The sequence below is a fragment of the Castor canadensis genome, chromosome 2, assembly GCF_047511655.1.
Source record: "Castor canadensis chromosome 2, mCasCan1.hap1v2, whole genome shotgun sequence".
NCBI lineage: Eukaryota > Metazoa > Chordata > Mammalia > Rodentia > Castoridae > Castor > Castor canadensis.
The window spans coordinates 25,578,052-25,598,860 of record NC_133387.1 but is presented as its reverse complement, the minus strand read 5'-3'; the positions used below and the strand labels follow the sequence as shown (position 1 = coordinate 25,598,860).

The window sequence follows — 20,809 nt, the reverse complement described above, 5'->3', positions numbered from 1 at the left end:
AAAAAAAAGGGGGGGGGAGTAAGAGATACTGTTAAAGATTTACACCATGTACACAAGGTTTAAGGTGAGGTTACACGAAATCTATTCTAAGGACTCAAAGGACAATTTCCATTCACTGGCCTATTTTTCCTGAACACAACTGCCTGGCCCTAAAGAGCAGCTGTTTCTCAAATTATTTGACAATCCACAGTAAGGAATGCAACATACATCAGAACCCTGTACACACACATATTCTTTATATAAAACTGAAATGAGGCTGGGTGTGGTGGTGCATACCTTCTCAACACTCAGGAGGCTGAGGCTGGAGGACCACAAGTTCAGGGTCAGCCTGGGTTACATAGCAAGACTCTGTCTCAAAAATAAATAAATAAAAGGCTTGCAAATACTCATCCTTTACTATGGATGTTCTTTTATTCTATTTTGTTTTCTAAAAATTTTAGCCACAACCCACTCAAGACCCAGTAATGGGTAATAATCTTCAGCTTAAGAAACATTAATATATAGAACTCTTGTTCTCTCACTCGCTAATGTCTACACTTAGGACAACCAGGCAGATGCCATGGCTTATACAGCAACCAGAGCCATGTTGACAAACCTAACAATAACTTCTGTTACCAAAAAATAAAGCTAAAGATGGAGTGATTAATTAGCACACATCAGGCTGCCTACTCGTATATTCAGATACCATGGAGGGTAAGGGGGAGTCTACAAGATGCCAGTTCTCACCAGTTGTTCTCTTGAAATACAAAGAAGCAGCCACCTACAGAGATAGCCTGGTGACTTACATGGGAGCTAAAACTATGTTCTGGGTAACATCAGGTGCCTATCTGGGTGCCCCATGAGTCTTTTAAGAAGAAGGAATATTTCTACAACTAAAGCCATTACAATTCTTTCTCACTCTAATACATGCCAACCCTCCATACTAGATGATGTGATGCATATCGAACAGAATGTAAAGTGTATAGCAGTATTCCAAAAAAAAAAAAAGAAAGAAAAGCTATGGAGTAAGACTGGACTCCTTCACTCCTTTTATTCATATTCCATATCTGCTGGATCGGCAAATCCTCTCAGCTTTACGTTAAAAACTGTCCATATTCAAACCACCTTTTCCGACCTCCACTGCTAACATCCTGGTCCAACACCACGAACTCTCAGATTATTGCAAGCCTACTAAATGGTCCCCTAGTCTCCAATAGTCCTATTAGTAGTACCTCAGGTAGAGAATCTTTCAAAATGTAAAGCAGATCATGCTTACTGCTCTCTGCTTATAATCAGTGGCTTTCAAGAGCAGAGTAAAAGCCAAAGTCCTTGCAACAGCCTGCAAGGTCCTACCTGACTTAGTACTGGATCTCATCTCCTAATTCTCTTTCCTTCACTCACTTCCCTCCAGTCACCCCAGCCTGCCTGCTACTCTTCCCATACAGCAAGCACACCCCTACTTTAGTAGCCATGAGCTTACTGTTTTCTCCATTTGGATTGCTCTTCCCCCTGAAAGACATAAAAGTTTACTCTCTCATCTCAGTCAAGTCCTCCCTGGCCAACCTAGCTATATCGACACTCCTCAAATACACATTACACAGACTCCTGATCCGGGACGTCTGACTTACGTTTCAAATCCCTGGCATTATCACCATTACCACTATATTGTTGGCCTATTTGTTTACTGGTTGTCTTCCCCACCATGACATAAAAGCAAGGATTTCTGGTGTACTGTTGTGCACTGCTACACCCCAAAGACCTACAACAGTGCCCTGGAACATAATAAGCATTCACTAAGTATTTGTTCAATAAATGAGACAAATGAACAGCATATTGACTAAGAGTTCCAAGTCTGATAATTAAACTGTGGACCCACTTCTTACTTATCTACTAAGTTTCCTTAAATCCTAGATTCCTAAATCCTGTACAACAGGATTTAGACGCTCCATCCAGTAAAACTGTTGAGAAAATTAAGTGCGATAACCTGTAGTAAACTCAGGACCGTGCTGACTCTCAACAAGCCTTACCGATACTTTACCAAAAGTCAGCTATTTTTATCATTACTAAATAAGATCGTATCTGTGAACGCGAATAATAAAGGGAAAGCACTATCGAAACGTACCGGGATGCTTTGCCTTCCACAAACTCACCCTATGGGCCATCTCAAGCACAGTCAGTTTAGAAAAGAAACTCAATTTCAGCGCCTTCTCTTAGGAACAGGCAAAGAATTATACAGCTCCTAAAGTCTGGGGAAGTGCACAAGCCCCATCCCGCCCGCAGGAACCTCCAGCCCCTCTCCTCCACCCGCCCGCCCGCCCCTACCTTTCTCAGTCACCACGAAGCACTGCTTCACCGGCCCCACCTCACTAAACAGCTCTTCCAGCTGCTCACTGCGGGCCGAGGGCGGGAGGCGGCCCACAAACAGAGTCAGGCCGGCCATGAGGCCGGGAAACCGAGGCACGCGTGGAACCGAAGCAACCAGGCCAGCGCACGCGAGTCGAGCAGCACAACCAAGCCAAAACTACCGGGCGGCTCCGGAAGTGCTCGTTCTCAAAAGAGTCCGTAGGAAAACATGGTGGGAAGGGAAAGAAACGTTCCGGAATGGAAAATAATGACGTCCCGGGGGCGTGGCTTCTTGAGAACGGCTCCACCCCCTGTCTCAGCACCGCCCTCGTCACTGTAAGGAAAACTTGAAACTCTCCCCGCCTTCTCATCTCATGTCTTTTTTCTCTCTTTTCTTCTTCTTCTTCTTCTTCTTCTTCTTCTTCTTCTTCTTCTTCTTCTTCTTCTTCTTCTTCTTCTTCTTCTTCTTCTTCTTCTTCTTCTTCTTCTTCTTCTTCTTCTTTTTCTTCTTCTTCCTCCTCCTCCTCCTCCTCCTTCTCTTCCTCCTCCTCTTCCTCCCCTCCTCCTCCCCCTCCTCCTCCTCCTTCTTCTTTCCTATAACAGGTATACACCACTACACCCAGCCCCAATTTACTTTCTATTGGGATAAGCAGAAGTTATTTTTGTCTTAGGCCTTACCCTGGATCTGTCATATAACAGATGTTCAATAAATATTTTCTGAAGTGTCTCCACAGATTCCCAGATTACATGCAGAAACCGCAGTCAGAATGTCCTGTCATGGGCCTAAGTATGTAACATACATTATTTGGGAAATTCTCATACCCTCAGAGAATGAGACAAATGTCACCTTGGACTCGATGACAAATTACAGCTTCTAAAGTAAGCATAGACACAGATGATACACAACTATTGTGTCAATAAACATTTTCTGAGTTTCTACTGTGTATCAGGCATTAGGAATTTAAAAAAAAAGAAAAAACAGGGTCCATGCTCTCATATTAGAATACAGTCTGGTGATGAAGACAGACATTATCAAAAAAAAAAAATCTTACAAATAGGGCTGGGCATGTGGCTCAAGCAGTAGAGCACTTGCCTAGCTGCAAAGCCCTGAGTTCAAATTCCGACATCACCAAAAAACAACAAAAATCTTACAAATATATCACAGCACACACTTCTATGATCACATGAGAATGTACCCAAAGCAAACATAACACCAACCTATACACACAGACCTAGAACCCAGATCCACCCAAAGACAGATGTTCCCTCAGGTTTGCTTATCAGACAGACCCAAGGCTTAGAGGTCTCACTGGCCAGGGGACGATCTAGGTGCTCCTGAGTCCTGGCACAGTGTTTGCCATCCCCTGGGCTCAGGAACTGATGTATATGCAAGGCTGTTCACAGAGTACCTGGGTACAAAAAGTACCTAAGGCACTTTTTAAGTCATTGCTTTTAAACAATAGCGGCATGGTAGATAGGAAATGCAAAAGGATAAAAGGTACACTGTAAAGTGAGGTTCCCTTTCTCCTCAAGACCCATCTACTTTCAGTACATTTGTAGACTAATGAGTAGCTATGGGGAAGAAAGAGAATGTAAAAGAATCAGATTTATGAAGCCCTAGCTAACTCTAAGTAATATGTACTTGAAAAAAAAAAACCCACAGCTATTTTTAAACACATAATTCAGGAGAAAAGGCATTGAAATACAAAACAGATTGTGAAAGCTCCTAGGTTAATCCTATCCTAGATAAAGAGAGTTGAATAGACAAAGGAAATGAACTGGATCATCTAAACAAAGTTGGTTTGGAATTCCACATTCCTCCCTCTTCTTTCTCCTTCTCCCCCTGGCCTTTTCACCGCCATCTTAGGAGTCAAAATTCCATCCCCACAGACATAATTGTAAACTTCAGGGCCCCAGCTGTGGAGACCCTTCCCAGTTTGACTATAGTATGCACAGAGACGAGAACCTGAGAAAGTTGTTCTAATATGCATCTGGAACACTCCCTACAAATGCTGTTCTAAACACTCTGGATGCAAATTTTCCTTAAAGGACAAAAACAAACTATATCCCTATGCCCATCAGGGGGCAGCAGCTACTTGCAATGCAGGAATCCGTGCCCCTCAGGAGGATCACTGACCCTTTCTACCCTCCCTTAGTTCAGACTTAGATCCCCATCTGTTTCCATCCCCGTGCCTCCCCCTATCCATTCACATCAGGAAAAGCACATGGCTCTTCAGTCAGGATTATTTGCTCATCCATCTACCGAGGACACATGCAGTGTTCTTTATTAAATAGCAAGAGTCATGGAACCTGCAATGTGGCTTCCAGGGGAAATAAATGCCAGCCTGCCCCCTCATCCATCACTGTGCAGGAGCCTGGAAAGGAAGTAAGAGAGGCCTAGGATGTTCTAGTCAGCCTCTTCCAGGCCCCATCCCTCTGGCTCCACTACTCCTTGCAAGCTAAACCTTTTATAACACTGAATTGTTCTTATTCTTCCAATTCTCACAATTCTAATTAATTACTTGTGCTTTTGTGATCATTTCTATGGTTCATTGTTTAACGTTTGCCTTTCCCCCCAGAGAACTGCAACTTCATAAATTCAGAGCTGGTGTCCTTCTTGTTCACCTCTCTAGCCCCAGCACTTAGCACATTGTAAAGATTCAATAATTTTTAGGGAAATGAATGAATGGATGTAGATGAGTTTGTCTCTCAGCCAGGCCCCACAGTACCAAGATTTAGAACTGCAGAATGGATGCATCAGGATCTACATAGATTCCTGAAAAACTTGCTTTGGGCAAGGAAAGAGACACAAGACAAAAAGGAAGGACTAAGCAAAGTGTTGGCCTCTTTATGAAGTCAAAGGACTGAGGTAATTCTTACTGAGGAAAACCAACAAAGTGTTGGGACTGATAAGCATGAAGCAATACTTCCTCACACCTTCCTCCTCACCTGCCCTATTCAGAAATTCCAGACAGAAAAGAACTGTATGTGTATGAGAGAGAGAAATAGACTGACTATGGAATGGGTACTTGGGGCTTAGAGTTCACTGTTGGGAGGGTATGTGTGCATGAACTCAAGGGGCTTGATGGGAGTGAGTGAGAGAGAAAAAGAGCAGCTGGCCAGGACTAGAGTGAGGAAAAGGTGACAGAGAGATGCTGGGTGTGAGCAGAGGCAGATGAGAGGCAGATGGAAGGGAAAGTGAGGAAGAAGGGAAGCAATTTCTCAGATCAGTAAGCACCCCTTGCATGACACAACGCAGTGCCAATGCTGGGCTTGCTACAGCCACTACGACACCAGTGAGAAATGCCTGTAATTAGGACGCTGGCAGTTCTCTGGGCCCCAGCCCAGAGTGACGATGCAGCAAGAATTTCTGAGCCATGCTGAGCCAGGTAATGGAGGAGACACAGACAAAACCATTCCAGGCCCATCCTTCAGCTTCACTTGAACCACCACCTCCCATTTCTTTTCCCCACTAGGACTCTCTCCCAGACATCCCTGGCTCCCCTCCTTCCTCTGAGGGCTAAGGCCCTCGAATCTCCTTTTAGCCAAGACAGAGCACCATCTGCAAAGAGAACAGCACTTGAATTCTCCCACTAGTGCATTGGACCTGGTCTGGCCAGTGGCCCGGCCCCCCTTGGCCTTCCTGCCTGCTTCCCTCTTGGCTCCTAGCCTCCCTTCTCTAATCCCCACCAGCTGATGGTCAGAGTTGGAAGACATAGCACTTGGGTTCCTGTTTTTCCACTTTGAGCTTCATATGTGTGTGTCTGCAGTTCTTCCTGTGATGTGCAGGACATTTGCCAAAACACTGTCAGATTTTCACTTTCAGACCTAATCCAAGATCCTGCTTTTGTGCCACTCTGAACAACTGCATTGTAGCCAAATGATAAATGCACAGTATATAGAACTCCAAGCAAAATGCTCTAGGCAAGAAGGGATACGGAATGGCTGGTAGCCAAATATGATCCTGGTTGTCTGCATTGTGAGCTCTGCTTTGGGTGCTAGGCTGGGGCTGGGGCTGGGACTGGGGAATGAGGGTAGACATTGGAAACAGACTTTCCCCAGAGGGAATCTGCACCCTCAGGAAATGATAGTTTTGCAGGGGAAGGGGCTGGGGTGGTTGGGAGCCCAACATGAAGAGGTTCTGTTGGTAAGTGAAGATAGGCAGTTTCCTCTTTGAAAATCCCAAACTATGGGAATGTGGCAGGAGGAATGCTGGAGAATATGACTTGAGGCAATCAGGCCTTTTTAGTGCGCATTTGCATTGTCACGAAAAACTTTATCACTTAGTCCCTAGCCAGTTGTCTACTAGGACCTAAAGCCAGGCTTCTAGGAAAGAAGCATTTCCACCAAAGACTGAAGATTTTCTGCCCCACCTCTCAGGACTGTGTTCCATCCCTATGAAAAGCTACTTCCCAGAGAGTCAGACAGGTCTTCCAGGAACCTCATTCATCCCAGCCACAGGACAAGACTTCTTGGGATTGTGGGAAGGACCCTGGGGTCTGAGGCAAACCCATTCCACTTCCACTTCTGGTGGAGGTACTGTTTTTGTGGCCCTATTTAAGCTTTTCTGAGATCAGAACGTTCTCCTCTGAAAATATTTTATTGATATATTAACTCTGAAAGCATTCATTTCCCACCCAACTGCTGTAAGGACTTTTGGATGGGGCATGGACCCTTCCGTGGGGAAGGCCCCTGTAGAGGACAGGGAGTCTCACTCACCACAGGATTGGAATTCCTGGGCATGGTAGAAGTGGGTATAGGGCTGAGGCAGGGCCCCAGATCTTCTGAAGACAGCCCCTCTCACTCAGCACCAGAGTGGGGAGTGGTGGTCAAGAGTGCAGCACCTTGGAGCTTTATTGCTGGGGAAGGCCAAGGAAAGTGGGGTCCTGCCGGCCTAAAATTGCAGCTGAGGGCATCAGAGCCCAGGGCTCCAGAGAAGGTGGCACTGATTCCCAATCAACAGAACCTGGCTGCTGACTCGCCCACCCAGGGGCACCTGGACGGGGGAAGTGGGGAGAGGTATCTGAACCAGGCAGGATTGGGAAAGGGTTACAGTGTGCAGGTCTTGGACAGAGCAGGCGCCAGAAAGGGGCGAATGGTGGGCAGCAAGATGGAGGCCTCTTCACAGGTCTATGGTATCGCTGCCCGTGCTCAGCTCGTCAATCTGTCGGCAGGCATCCAGAAATTGCTCCTGCAGCAAGGCCTCCTCGGTCTGCAGCTCAGGAGCAGGCTCTGGGGAGTCGCGGGAGGGTGGGGACAGGGCCTGGTAGGATCCTGAGGCAGGGAGGCTGGGACTGCTTCCTGAGGGCCGCGGGGGACTGAGGACGCAGACCAGTGGACAGCGCGGGGGCCTGTCGGGACTGGAACATAGCAGCATGGACGAGCTGTCCCGTGAGAGTCCGCACAGGGAACCTGATGAAGCGCTGCTGCCCGCGGGCCAGGCCCCGGGAGAGGGGAGCTCTGGGGGCGCTGGGGATCCTGGGGACTCCTCCGATCTCTCATCGGGCCCGATCTCTGGCTTGGTTTCCAGCGAGATGGTGCGGTAGAGGCTGAGCCCAGGCAGGGCTTCCCCAAAGGCGGGGCCCTGGAAGAGCCCGGGCGCCAGCAGCGCCTCGCTGCAGAGGGCCTCCTCGATGCTGCGCCGCAGGTTGATCGGAGACGGCGGGCGAAAGTCCACGGTGCAATCGCTGCAAGGGGAGGAGGCAGGGGATGCGGTAGGTTTGGCAGACGCGCCTTCGAAGCCCAGGCAGCCACCGCCCTGGAGTAGGAGATCGGGGCCTGGCCCTGCTAGAGCACACAGCTGCAGCAGCTCCGCGTCGCCACGCGCGATGGCGCTACCCAGGGGCTCCTTTTCCGGGGGTCCAGTGACCCAGCCTCCCGGCAGCAGCGGGGCCGCATGGCCCGGGGACAAGCGGAAGAGCTTGGCCCAGCAGCGCGGCGGCACGCGGGGACTGCAGAGCGCAGGGTAGAGGCCCAGAAGGGCCAATGGGAGCGCGACGCCCACCTCTCCCAGGCGTAGGCCTAGCTGGAAGGCCCACCACGGCCAGGGCCCCTCCAGGCCAGGTTGGCCGCCGTAGCCCAGGGCCAGCAGCACCTCGTAGCCCTGTAGGGCTCCGCTCAGCAGCCCAAAGGTGCCGGCCACCGGGGCAGTGCGCGCTGCACGCCGCCAGGACTCCCGCGGGGCGAAAGGGCTGCGAGCCTGCGGCACAGGGGTGGCACCCTTGAAGCCAGACCCTCCCAGGGGCGCTCCGGCCCGCCGCCGCCGACCCCCCCAGCAGGAAAGCGCCAGCAGAAGCCCGGACAGGAGCGTGGCGAGGAAGGCATGGAGACCGCGCGAGGCGAGCCGTAGGGGCCGCAGCGGGCGGTGGGCAGCGCTCCCCAGGGCGGCGGCGGCAGCCAGCCCCAGCCCCAGGAGCAGCAACGCTGCCAGGCCGGCGGGGCACCGCGGTGGGCGCGGCCGGGCCAGCAACAGGCAGGCCAGTCCCAGGCCAGCGGCCAGGCAGGGCAGCGGAAGGTCCTGCAGGAGCAGCCAGGCGAGTGCAGGCAACCGATCGCGGTGTCCATAGGCGTCGTAGAAGAGCGGAAAGGCTCGCGTGGCCCCAGCCGAGAGCAGCAGCAGGTCCAGAAGCGCCAGGCAGGGGGCGCCGGGTGGGCAGCGCCAAGGCAAGAGGGCCAGAGCCAGCAGGGCCAGCAGGGCCACCAGACCGAAGAGGGCGCCTGCGCCATACACGTGAGCCTCCCAGGCCAGCCCCCATCGAGCCCTGGCCTCTGCCCAGTCGGCCTCCAGGGTCAAGAAGAAAAGGGGCAGTGGGGAGGCAGGAGGCTGCCCCTCGCGGTCGGGCATCCCTCCCTTGTTGCAGGGCTCTGGCTCACATTCGGGCTGTGCTGAAGGGTTTCCAAGGCTGGCAAGAGAGGGCTCATCTGGACCAGAGGTGGGGATGGTGGAGTCTGTGGGCAAAGAACATTTGTATGAGGCAATGGTACAGCCCCATCCCCATCCCCACCCCCACCCCCAGCCCTCAGCCAGTAACCTGAAAGACAGTCCGAGTATCCATCAAAACATCTAGGAGACTCACAGTCCTTTTGACCTCTTATCTTCCCCTCCCCCATTCCAACCCCTCAGTTCTCATCTTTCTCCCTCTCCCAGTCCTTTGTTCATTTCCCTCCATTACTTTGTGTTCTACTGAAAAAAGGGGTGGGGGGGGTTCTGTCACAAGTCCAGAACTTCAGGACAGAAAGAATGTGAATGCCCCCTCCAGTCCAATCCCCACACCAGAAAGGAAGTTTGTGAGAACAAGATTTTTGTTCCCTTTGCTCATATCTGAATCTCCATTCCTAAGTGCTGGCACTGAGCAGATATTCATTGAATATCTTCTTCTTATTTGCTAGATGAATATACTGAGGCTCTGCAGAGAGGTAAAGTGACCTGTCCAAGGTCACAAATTGGCAGAATGCAACTAGAATCCAGATCTGAGCCTCTTTCTACTCCAATCCTCTTCATAACACTAGTTTGCTTGTCTCTTGTCCTACACCCCTGACTCTTAACTCCCATCTTGGTGCTAGGTGATGTTTCTCCTGTCCTTTTTCAATGGCTCAAGAAATGCACATGCACAAGTATACAGACACACAGAGAAAGGGAAGAGGTAAAACTCTCTCCTGTACCCAGCACTCTAAGGTGAACACTATCATTCACTGCCTTCCTTCCAGCTACATCTCAATTCTCAGCTGACCTGTGACTGTGGCCCTTATCCTGACTCACCCACATATCCATTGTTCTAAGGGTCTTGACGCAGATACCCCTTTGGTTTTCTGCCAAAACCAAAGAGAAGGTGATATTGAGATTAACTATTCTGGGTCTCACAGGGTATCCTTGAACTCTCAGAAAGGAACAATTGGGGAGATCATAGTAAGATAAGATACCACCTGAGTAAGTGAGCCCCTCAGGAGCTCTGGGGTTTGTTAACTCAGTCCCCAGCCCCATCCTGTACTCCAACATCTTCCCACATCCCTTGGGGAACAGGGCAGTCAACTAAGAGAAGGGAGGAGTAAGACCACTGGTTCTGCTCTCCTGGAGCAAGAACAGAACTTGAAAGAGTTAGATTCAGGGATTTTCCCCAAGATAAGGCAGCAGGAATATGCTGGAATCTGACTTCTCCCTACTCCCATCTCACAGACTCATCAAGACAGAGGAAGAAAATGTGGTGATGAAGGACAGGGACAGCCTGGTGGGGGTAGGGAGGACAGGAGACAGGTGTAGAATGAGGAGGGAGGGTCTTCTGATGATCACACTGCCCTAACTGCTGGCCGGGCCCCAGTTGGACAACACAGGAAGACCAGGGAGTACCATCACCCCTAGGCAGTGCCAGCACTTGCTGGGGCCAGACAAAACCCAGCAGCTCTAAGTAGCATGCTTTTAAAAAATGTTTATCTTTTGGCAGTATTAGGGTTTGAACTCAGGGCTTTGCGCTTGCTAGGCAGGCACGCTACCATTTGAGCCACCTCTCCAGCCCTTTTTGCTCTCCCAGCAGCTCTGAGAACAAGGAAAAAAAATTGAGGGGGCCAGAAAACAGCTCTGGAGAGAAGGGAGGGGAAGATGAACTTAGGTAACTAGGGAGGGCAAAGAGGAAGCAGCCAGAAAATTAAACATACACAGCCCTCTGCCAACTGCAAATGGTAGCATGTGTGTCCTGCCTCTCATTCCATCGCATTCCTCAAATCTGAACTGAGGAAGACTGCCTACTGCAGATGACAGTTATGAGGATAATAGAGTGCCCAGGTGTGAAAAAATCATTCCGTATATAGTGGTGTCTGGCATGATTTTTGTCAGCTAACATTCATCACTGATTGAGTTTGGGTGTGCATGAGTATGACCACTTCTGGCCTCATACTAGTTCTTGGTTTAACTAACTGAAAGCTGTAGTCTGGGTTAAAAGCCCTTCGCACATAGTAGACTTGCTTAGAAAGACAACAATCACTCAAATGAGTGAACATCCTCATACTGACTTAGTTTTATGACCTCTGAAGACCACCATGTTGATAGTGTAACCACCCCTCAACACTCATAAAGTCAGCAACCATCAGTTAAATGAGAAGCCATTCAACTGGCAACAGATAATGTGCTGATGGGGGTGAAAGGAATTAGCCTGGCATTGGCAGAATTAAATAAATACACTCTAACTTCTCATTTTCTGCTCCCCTCTGATGCCATAGCCTCACCCACTGCAAGGTTAGTTTGGTCTTTCTTTGGCCTTTGTGAGCTCTGAAGAGAGGTAGGGAGGTCCTGACCAGGAGCCCACAGTGTGCCCTAGCCTGTCATTCCTCATTCCCTCCTCTCTACTCACTGTATAGATAAGTGCAATGATCAGAGGGCAGTGCCCTGCCCTCCTCCGTCCTCACCTCTTACCTGTGGGCTATAGGAACCCCCATCTCTCATCTCCATCTCCAAACACTATAGCAACTAGAGCAAATTTCAACCTTCACAAGAATCCAGAATAGGAATAAAGCCAGGAAATAAGCAGGAGATGTGATTTCTAAAGTAGGAAGACTGCTTTCAGGGGTCAGACCATGCCTGGTTTACCCCAATGAGCCAAGTGTGGGTGGAGACAGGTGGGAGAAAGCAGAGCTTCTGCCATTGAAGGATTCATTTGACCTCACCTCCCATGTCCCCAGTTGCAACTTCCTTCCCCAGAAACAGTTTTGAGTTCTCCCCAGAAGATAGTGGGTTTCTGGTCCTGCCTTCCCAGGATCCCCCTCCTAGGCAGGCCATCCCTCCAGGGAGGTCCCACTCTGGCCCTGTGACCCTGCTTGACCTCAGGGGTGAGGGAGGAGATGGAATGTCAATGTGAGTAACTGGTGAAGCAGGAGCTGGCTGGGAGGGGGAGGGACCAGTTTGTTCATGGAAAAGCCAGACCTGATTATCCAACAGCTGCCCAGATCAAAGGGCTGGGGAATCGCATTTCCACTCTGGATGCTAGACCCATCCATCTCCCCACCCCCACCTCCAGGATTGTGGAGGACTGATATTCTTTGTAGCAGAAACACTCAAAATACTTAACAACTGGATGGCCCAGGTGCTGGGCAATCAGAACTGAGCCTGCCAAGGTGGTCAGGGAGTAAAGGAAAGCCACAGGTGACTGAGTAGAAGTGGGTACTAAAGTCCTTTGATTTGTTATGGCCCACTACAAGTGTTAGGGTATGGATGGGCTAAATACCAGCTCTGTCCAAGGGAAAGATGACTAAATTCAAGGAAGCCTTAGGAGTCCAAGGTGAAAGCACGCAGGTTAGAAAAACCCAGGGGAATCTCAGAAGATTGTTTGTTCCCCAGCTGCTTGACACTCCTGCTGCTGCTGCTCCTTCTTCTTCTACTACATGCTCCTGGCTATAAGCAAAGGTTGACCTTTTCCCCAAGAGGACTGTGACCCTACTAGGTTTATCCAGGACAAACAGCCAGGAAGAAGCTGCAGCCACCAGTGAGGAGTGCGGTGAGGGCAGGGCTGGGCTGCCTCTGATACTGTCCAGACTCATTAAACCTGCCTGGCCAGTGCTGTCACCCAGGCTGACAGACTGCCAGCCAACATCCTGGCTGCACAGATCTGCCCCCCCACCTACAGCAGATCCTGCAACTGCTGCACAGTAACTGGGCTGGCTGGCTCCTCACCCACCACTGAGGAGCACTGTGATGGAGGCTGGAGGGAACCAGAAAGGCAGAGGTGATGTCAAGTCTGGGCTGGAAGAAACCAGAGGATCAGGGCTATGGATGCTGAGTCTACTACAGAGTGGCAGAGGGATTTCACAGCCTCCTCAAACCCTTAGCTGAGCAAAGCTGGGCCTGGAAGTCTCTCCTGTGGCCTCACCTACCAGAACCTCTGCCTGAGCAACCCATCCTTGGGTTGTGTTCTTACCACTGCCTGGGGGCAGGATCAGGATGTCTGCAAGGTTGGGTCTGGAAGTGTATTTGGGGTGTATGGGGGAGAAGAACAAAATGAGCAAGTACTATTTAACCAGCTTCTATTTTGTGTCCAGCCCAATGCCAAGAGTTTACATTAATATATCTAATAAAAATTTATTAAAAAATAAAAGTTGAAAAAACAGAGAAAAAAAATTTTTTAAAGTTTACATTATCTGAAAGCTTTACAGTTTCCAGACAAAATGAGTACCATTATTAAACTGTAGACAAATGAGAAAATATAGGTTCGGGGAGGTTAAATAACCTGCCTAAGGTGACCAGCTAGGAAGTGAGTGAAGGGATTGAAAGCCAGGTCTCAAGATGTCAGAGCCTGTGGTCTTCCCCCAGTACCACTCGCTTGTCTACATGCATGTTCTGAAAGGCTTCTTTGAATGAAGATGGCATCTTTCTGCTCATGGTCTCCTCTTCAATGTCTTCCCAATAAAGGGCTCAGTTCTGCCTATATCTGACAGCATGTCATGTCCAATCAGATGCAGAGGAGAAAATCCCAAGGTTGGGGTGGGGTGGAAGTGGGAAGCAGACCAGGCATCCAGAGTGAGGGTGGGGTGAGTGGAGATGTTGTGAAAATCATGAAGGCATTCCTGTGCTGTTTGTCCCTGACACATCTGTCTGTCCCCCTTCTGCTCTGCCTGAGACTGCAAACCTCTCAAAGGACTACTATTTAACTCTGTGTGGGACCTTCCTGGACAATACATTAAATCATTAATGTACATTTTTCCATAGTGATGATGAAGAGAATGGTGATTTTGATTATGAAGTAAAAGGGTCCCAAAAAACCGATGAGGGACTAGTATGTAGAAAGTGCTCAGTGAATGTCAAGTTCACATGAACTATACACTTACCATGTTGCATCTGTGTTGTCTCAGTTGTAGCTGAGCTTAGGGAAGTAGCTGGGTCTGGCAGGCTTGGGCTTGAGAGCTTCCTCTCCACAAAAGATGGGGGTGGTGACAGAGTGGTGCTAAAGAACCCTGTAACAGGAACACATGGGGCTCCAATGCCATCCTATCAGTTGGCTATGGCCTCTGGAAATTTGGAGAAAATCCTGTCCTTCCCCAGAACTTGCCCTAAAGAAGTCACTGTCTCAAGAATTGTAACCACATGATAACTCCATATACCCTGTGAGCTAAGCTATAAGCACCAAAATAAGAGTCAATACAGCAAAGAGAAGGCTGCTCCATGGAGCAGTAGCCCTTGTCCTAGGGCCTGAGAGAAGCAACGCAGGCCCCTGGGTCCAGGAAGAGAGGTGCTGGTCAGCCATTAGCATGACACCTAAGAGTGGGGAATCCCACAACTGTTACAATGAAATGAACACTCACCTGGAGAATCTGACATTCTGGTGGCAGAGTTTGGGGGTGTTGTTGTGCCTGGGGGACTCAGGCCTGAGAAGTTCTGGAGTGGGGACAGAGTAGTGCCAAAGAACCCTGTGAAAGGAGTCTGTGCTGAAACTGCCTCCTACCTGCCAGTGGGCAGTGGGTACTTAGCAGGGCTCTTGTCAGATGCAGTGGGTACTCACCAAAGGGTCCCAGGCGTCCAGCAATCTCTGCCAGGCTGGCCCGCAGACTGGGCAGGAGGGGTATTGTTCGATGCCCGAGTGTGGGGGCTGCACCTGCCCTCAATGCCACATCAAACTTCAGCTCCAGCTCACTCTGCTGGGGCCTGGGAATACTAGATGGAGGTGCTGTGGCCATAAGAGCAGTGGCCCAGGTCATGGTCCCCATCCTGGGCTGATAGGGAGCAGTGGGCTTGTTGGTGGGCCCAGAATGGGGCAATGTGGATTCAGGAAACCAGGAAGGGGCCCAGGGTGTAGAGCTGCCTTCAGCAGAGCCCCACTCTGAGGAGGAGTTTCCCAGAGAGCCCACCAGCAGTTCCCAAAGGGGGTCAGTCCTCAGCCTACTTGCCACCTCCTCCCCTGACTCCTGGCCTGGACCAGGAGAGAGAGGCTGAGTCTCTGTCACAGGGCTCCCCCAGACAGCAGCAGGTCCCCGAAGATGGAATTTGAAGTTTAGTCCCAGGTTGAGAGACAGCATAGAGGCCTCACTCTGTGGTGGTGGGGTCAAAGTGGTGAGAGAGGCACCTGGGGTAGAGGAGGCAGGCTGGGGGCCCACAGGAACAGCAAGCAGGACCCAGCAGAGCAGCCCTAGCCCCAGGCAGCCATGCCCTGCCATGGCCCCACCTGGCCTCAGGGGCCCTGGTGGCAGGGTTCTCACTTCTTCAGCACTTTTTGAGCACAGTCCTGGATGGTCCTGGAGGGAGGAGAGGCCCTGTGAGTCTGCTGCCATCCTCCTTTGCTTTCCCAGGATTGATGCCCCAGACAGAGGCTTCTGATCACAGGGAAGCAGGTGGTGGGGGCAGGATGCAAAGTATTCTGCCCAAGGAGAGAGACATCATGGCTCTTTGTGCCAGCTCCTACCTGTACCTTCAGGCTCCAGTACACATCTCTCCCCAACCCTGACCCCCAGCCCCAACACCTGCACACGGGGGACAGAGATCTTACTGCAACCTGCTGCCTTCATCCTCAACCACAGCAGAGAGAATGGACTTGGACTCCCAGATGCACTCTGTCCCTCCTCCCCCCACCCCTTTTTCTCAGCTTCCTGCGTTCTTCGAATATCCACTGAGGCGCACTGTGTACCAAGCACACTTCCACTAATGCAGCTGGAAACAAACAAACCCTTCTGAATCCTTCTGACCCCCACCTACAGCCCCAGTCGGAGATTTATCACTGGAGAACAGACCCAAGGAGGGGCAAAGCTCTTCTGTGAGTGATCTGGCAGAGTCAGAAGGCTGCCCAGAGAAGCAAGGTCCCTAGTCTGGCAAAAGCTCCATCCCCTCTTTGCTGGGACTTGGTCCGCTCCCTCCTTCAAGACCCTGGAAGTATTTGGGGAAGGGGCCGCTTGGCCATTTCTGACTTATAGGGAGAGGAGGCCAGGCAGGCGAGCTGGACAAGCAAGGGGCAGCTGCAGCAACTCACACCCTCTCCCCAGAACTCTCCCCTCTATGCGAGGCACACATATGGTGGAGGAAGGGAGGTGAGCCAGGGACACACGTGCACCCGGCACCCTTACATCACACACACAGCCACACCTAGCACCCGTGACACACTCACCCACTCACCCTTCACACACTCCTGCACACACACACACATATTCCCTCCTACTGAGCCCCTCCCCTTCTACATGGGTTCAGACCCAACCTCTGTGAGCTCCCACCTCTAAACACACACACAGAGCGTATACAGACAGGGGCGCACACACCCCTAACACATATTCGCACTGTACAGACATACACCATGCCGTCATCCCCCCACGCCCCTACACACCCACCCAGCCTTCGCAGACACACACTCACACTCCGCCAGTGTGGACCCTCCAACCTGCTCCTCTTGCTCCCCGCCTCTGGCGGGTGTCCTCGGTCAAGTCCCCCAAGAAGGGGGCAATCGCGGCGTCCCCGGGGGAACAACGCTCCGAGGAGTCTCACGGGTTCTCTCCGGTTGCTGGAGATCCGTAGCCCCACTCCCCGATGCCCCTCTGCTCGTCCGGATGACCGCAGCTTCGCCGACCCACTGCCCCGTGTCTGTCCCCAGCCCAGCCCGCGGCCCGCAGCGCTCTCACCAGGCGGGCGGCGGGGCTCCGGCTCCGGCTCGGGCTCCGCACTCCGCGCTCCCTCCCCGCCGTGCCGCCTCCTGGCTGCGAGCCCGGCTCCCGGCCCCGCGCCCGCGCCGGGGCTCCGCGGCAGCCGTGCTCTGGCCGCCCTCCCTCCTAGCTCCCGCGCCCTCCCTCCTCTCCCCTCACCCACCCAGCCCGCCGCCCGAGGTCCGCCCCCTACCCGAGCTGGCAGGCGGGCGCGCACAGCAGCGCCGAGCTGTGGCTGCCTGGCTGCCGGAGCCCCACGCGCGCTCTCATTCACCCAACGCTGCCTATCAGCCACAGCGAGCGCGGGTGCCTCGTTCTCAGCCTGCCGCTGGCAGTCACACACTCCCAGGGCCGTCCATGCACTCACATCCACACGCACGCCATCCCCGGGAAATACACCCGCGGGCCAGGGCGCCGTGCGCGCGCCACACACACACACACACACACACACACTGCACGCAGCACACACACACACACACACTGCACGCAGCACACACACACACACACACACACACACACACTGCACGCAGCACACACACACACACACACACACACACACACACACACACACACACACACACTCTGCACGCAGCAGTCTGTCCCAGGATGGCGTCCCAGGTAATCAAAGCCACTCTGAAGCCCTCACTATGAGAAGAAGCATACTTCTACATCCTTCTAAGTTTTCACCACAACTCTGTGGATGTCCCCATTTTACAGATAGGTAACTTAAGACCCAGAAAATTACCAAAATACCCAAGATCACACAGCTTGAACTCGGTCTCTCTACCTGCCCTGTCCACCACCTCATAGTTTGCAAACAAACAGTTGTACTGCCACCAAAGGATTGCCTCCTACACTTTACAGGCCAACTGCCAAATGTCAATCCTTGGCAACATTTCTGTGCCAAAACCATCTCTCAAAAAACTGAGTTTCAGAAATGTCTGCTGTAAAGAATGGTGAGTTGACCTGCTTGTGACAGGTGAATTACAACTTGTTTCCAATGAGACTTGAGAGGAGTGAAATGAAAGAAAGAGTATTCAGCCTTCCCAGAATGTAAGAAAACTCCGACAGAGGCTGACATGTCTTGAGGATGGCGGACAGCACCGTGCAATCACCATGGATGCTTCACCAATCCTGGTAGATTGTTGTAGTGACTAATTTACACAAATTTCATTTGTGCTGTTTGGAGTCCCTAAATCCCTTAATCTCTTCTTCCAAAATGCCAGTATTTAAAAGGATCTGGATACAAAGTCCCTGAGGTTCCTTGTGCCATTCAGAGCTTTCCCTCAACCAGACCCCATCCTACTGTGTTCTGAGCTTCATGGTAGGTGCTTTCTGAAAAGTCCCCTCACTTATTCCTCATTATAAGCCACAGAGAGAGAAATCGTTGCCAGCATATTAAAGCCCTGGATGTAGCCCTGAACCGCCTTTCTATCCACACTCCCCCTTCTGCTCTGCAAGGTGATGGTGGGGTGGCTGCCTAAAGCATTACGCAAGCAGTGGAGTGAAATGGCAAGAGCCTGTAATCCCAGCTACTTGGTAAACTGAGGCAGGAGGATCAGAAATTCAAGGTCAGTGTAGGCAGCACAGTGAGATAACACCACTCTATAATCCTGCCTCTCATCCATTCCCCTCCCCACCAAAATTACCTAAGGCAGGTCTCCCTTCAGAGAGCTAGCATCACAGTTTACCCAAGATAGGCATTCATGACCATTTGATAAGTAAATGGATGATTCTGGGGCCCATATGAGGAATGCATTGCATTTCAAAAAGGCATCTGGGATTCAGGATCCAGTTACTGATAACAGAGCCCCTCCTCCCCCCAAGTTAATGTAACATCAAGTCAGGCTACCAACTGAGCTCCTCTCAGGGTCTGTCAATGATAAAGTCTGGGATTTATTCTGAGCCCCAAAACTAAACACTTCAAAAGGGACCTCTACTTGTACCCTAGAGGGAAGGGTTTTCCTCCCATCCCTCAGTCCACTAAGGGCTGACTGGAGGCAGCAGACTGGGGTTCAGGCTCTGATTTTCTTTCATACAGTTAATAAAAATTATCCCACTAGAAACATTTTCTTGAATCCTCCTCATAGAAAGGCTCATTTCCTGCTAATCATATTCGCTTAAAGACTTCTAAATGGAAAGACAGAAATAAACATACCTCAGTACATTAAAATAGCAATCCTCCAGGACCAAATAGGGTTATTCCTTGGAATTATATATGTTTTTAAAAGATATTGAAAAGGAAGTTAGGGTTCTGGGTTAAGATGGTGATAGAATACATCTAATTTCACTCCCTCCCAAAACTCCAAAAATAGATTTTTTAAATCAAGAAATCTCCGGCAAACATGGAGAGACCAGGAAAGGAGATAACAGGAGGATTTTTGAGGCGGGATGGCAAGCAGTCATGCAGTAATGGATTTATCAGCCCCAAGGAAATAGACATCTCCAACTGGCAGAAGGGAAACTGAGAGTCAACCTGATTTACATTGCACAGTTTTCAGACAGCACAGAAACTGGCAGTCCAAAGTGCCTCTGGAACTCTGAGAGGCAGGGGGCTGAAGTACAGACCAACAGTGAAATGCAGTTAGAATCCCAGGTCTCTTCCCTAACTCGAAACCGCTAGGCAGCAGTCCTTCCCATATGCCAACTGCATCTGAAAGATTATCCTCTGAAGAAGTAAAATAGAAGGTAGGTTCTTAGGCATGCTGTGAGCAGAGATACCATCCTGAACACGCTGAAATCAAAGTGACATGTCCCGTGGAAATGCTGAATGCAGAGGTCCTGAACCTTCTTCCACAGCCAGGCTCCCAAAGTAGTGGGAGCATGATCCTTGCTCTGCAGGCTAAAGACTGGAAGACTCCACCCTGGGGCCCAAGAGGAAAGACTCAAAAAAAAAAAACCAGCTCAGTGAGATCACCAGACAGGATCAAACTCAACCTGTGAGTTCAAATTTCTGACCAGCCTCTCACCCCATCCTCCAACCATAATCTGTACCAAAGATTACCAAGCATTCAGGAAAATTTCTAATAATGGTAGGTCCACCAAATCCCAGCACTTTGGATGAAATAAACTTACAGCAAGGCATATTAAAAAGAAGAGTGTAGAAACTTTTAGGAAGAAAAGAAAAAAAAAAAACCAGAAGCAATGTGCAAAGTATAAGGTGTCAGAAAGACCGAATTTCTCAACAGCAGCATTGGAAGTTAAAAGCAACACTTTCAAAATTTTGGAAAAAATTACTATCAACCTAGAATATATACCCACTCAAAACTATCAACCAAATACGATGCTAATATATACATTTTCAGACATACACATTTCAAAAGATTTACTTCCTGTGCACATTTTTTGAAAAAGCTACTTGTAAAATACCCCAGCAAAACCAGAGAAAAAAACCAAGAAAAGTAGATGTGGACTACAAGAAATGGAAATCCACCACAGGAGACAGGCAAAGGAGGGAGCTCCCTGGAAGATGGTGAAGGGAACCCCAGGATTCAACTGTGCTTCATATGTAGAGGGTATTAGATTTGGGTAACATGACTAACTCAGGCGGCAGGTACATTAATGGCTATCATTTCCAAGATCCTTGTTGCCCAAGTACCATCTTTGGGATCTCAGGTCAGAATGCCTGGTGAGCCTGGACAGTTCTTATTTGTACTTGCCTTCTCTTTACCAAGTGTCACAAGGCTCTTATTCTCCCCTCCATGCCCTGGTGCCTGATCAGGAAGTGTTCCACTCTGATCATTTCCTGAGAGAAGGAGACACAAGTGAGCTCTGAAGCAGAAAGCACAGAGCAGTGTCTGACCATATTCCATCCAGACGTCCAAGGTCTGGTCCACACTACAGTCCTGCTACACACCATAACCGCAGTGAGTTCTGTCTTTCCTAGGAC

General features: G+C 50.4%; 2 protein-coding genes across 7 annotated transcripts in view; both read right to left on the bottom strand.

The window, feature by feature from the left end:
- Rbm28 (RNA binding motif protein 28) overlaps window positions 1-2,534 on the bottom strand; it is a 57,327-nt gene extending 54,793 nt beyond the window's left edge. For 3 of the 4 annotated variants that reach the window (XR_012444570.1, XM_074063852.1, XM_020182858.2), the window contains exon 1: window positions 2,302-2,533. Coding sequence is in view for 3 of the 4 variants with exons in the window: in XM_074063852.1 (XP_073919953.1) it covers window positions 2,302-2,419 (118 nt within the window). In the remaining variant the exon portion in view is untranslated. Of the gene's footprint in view, window positions 1-2,301 lie in introns of all 4 variants that reach the window. The other variant, XM_074063860.1, reaches the window with a different exon arrangement.
- Window positions 2,535-6,903: 4,369 nt separating this feature from the next.
- Prrt4 (proline rich transmembrane protein 4) lies at window positions 6,904-16,921 on the bottom strand. 3 transcript variants are annotated; one of them, XM_074063825.1, is made up of 5 exons: window positions 14,802-16,921; window positions 14,605-14,709; window positions 14,131-14,256; window positions 9,196-9,270; window positions 6,904-8,009 (listed from the first exon to the last, which is right to left on the bottom strand). In XM_074063825.1, the coding sequence occupies exons 1-5, from the start codon at window positions 15,565-15,567 to the stop codon at window positions 7,474-7,476; spliced, it is 1,608 nt and encodes a 535-aa protein (XP_073919926.1). In that variant the 5' UTR covers window positions 15,568-16,921; the 3' UTR covers window positions 6,904-7,473. The 3 variants fall into 3 exon arrangements, with proteins under 3 accessions (XP_073919926.1, XP_020038443.2, XP_073919934.1); XM_074063833.1 differs by having other exon boundaries at window positions 7,688-8,009; window positions 9,044-9,270; XM_020182854.2 differs by having other exon boundaries at window positions 6,904-9,270.
- Between the last annotated feature and the right edge of the window lie 3,888 nt (window positions 16,922-20,809).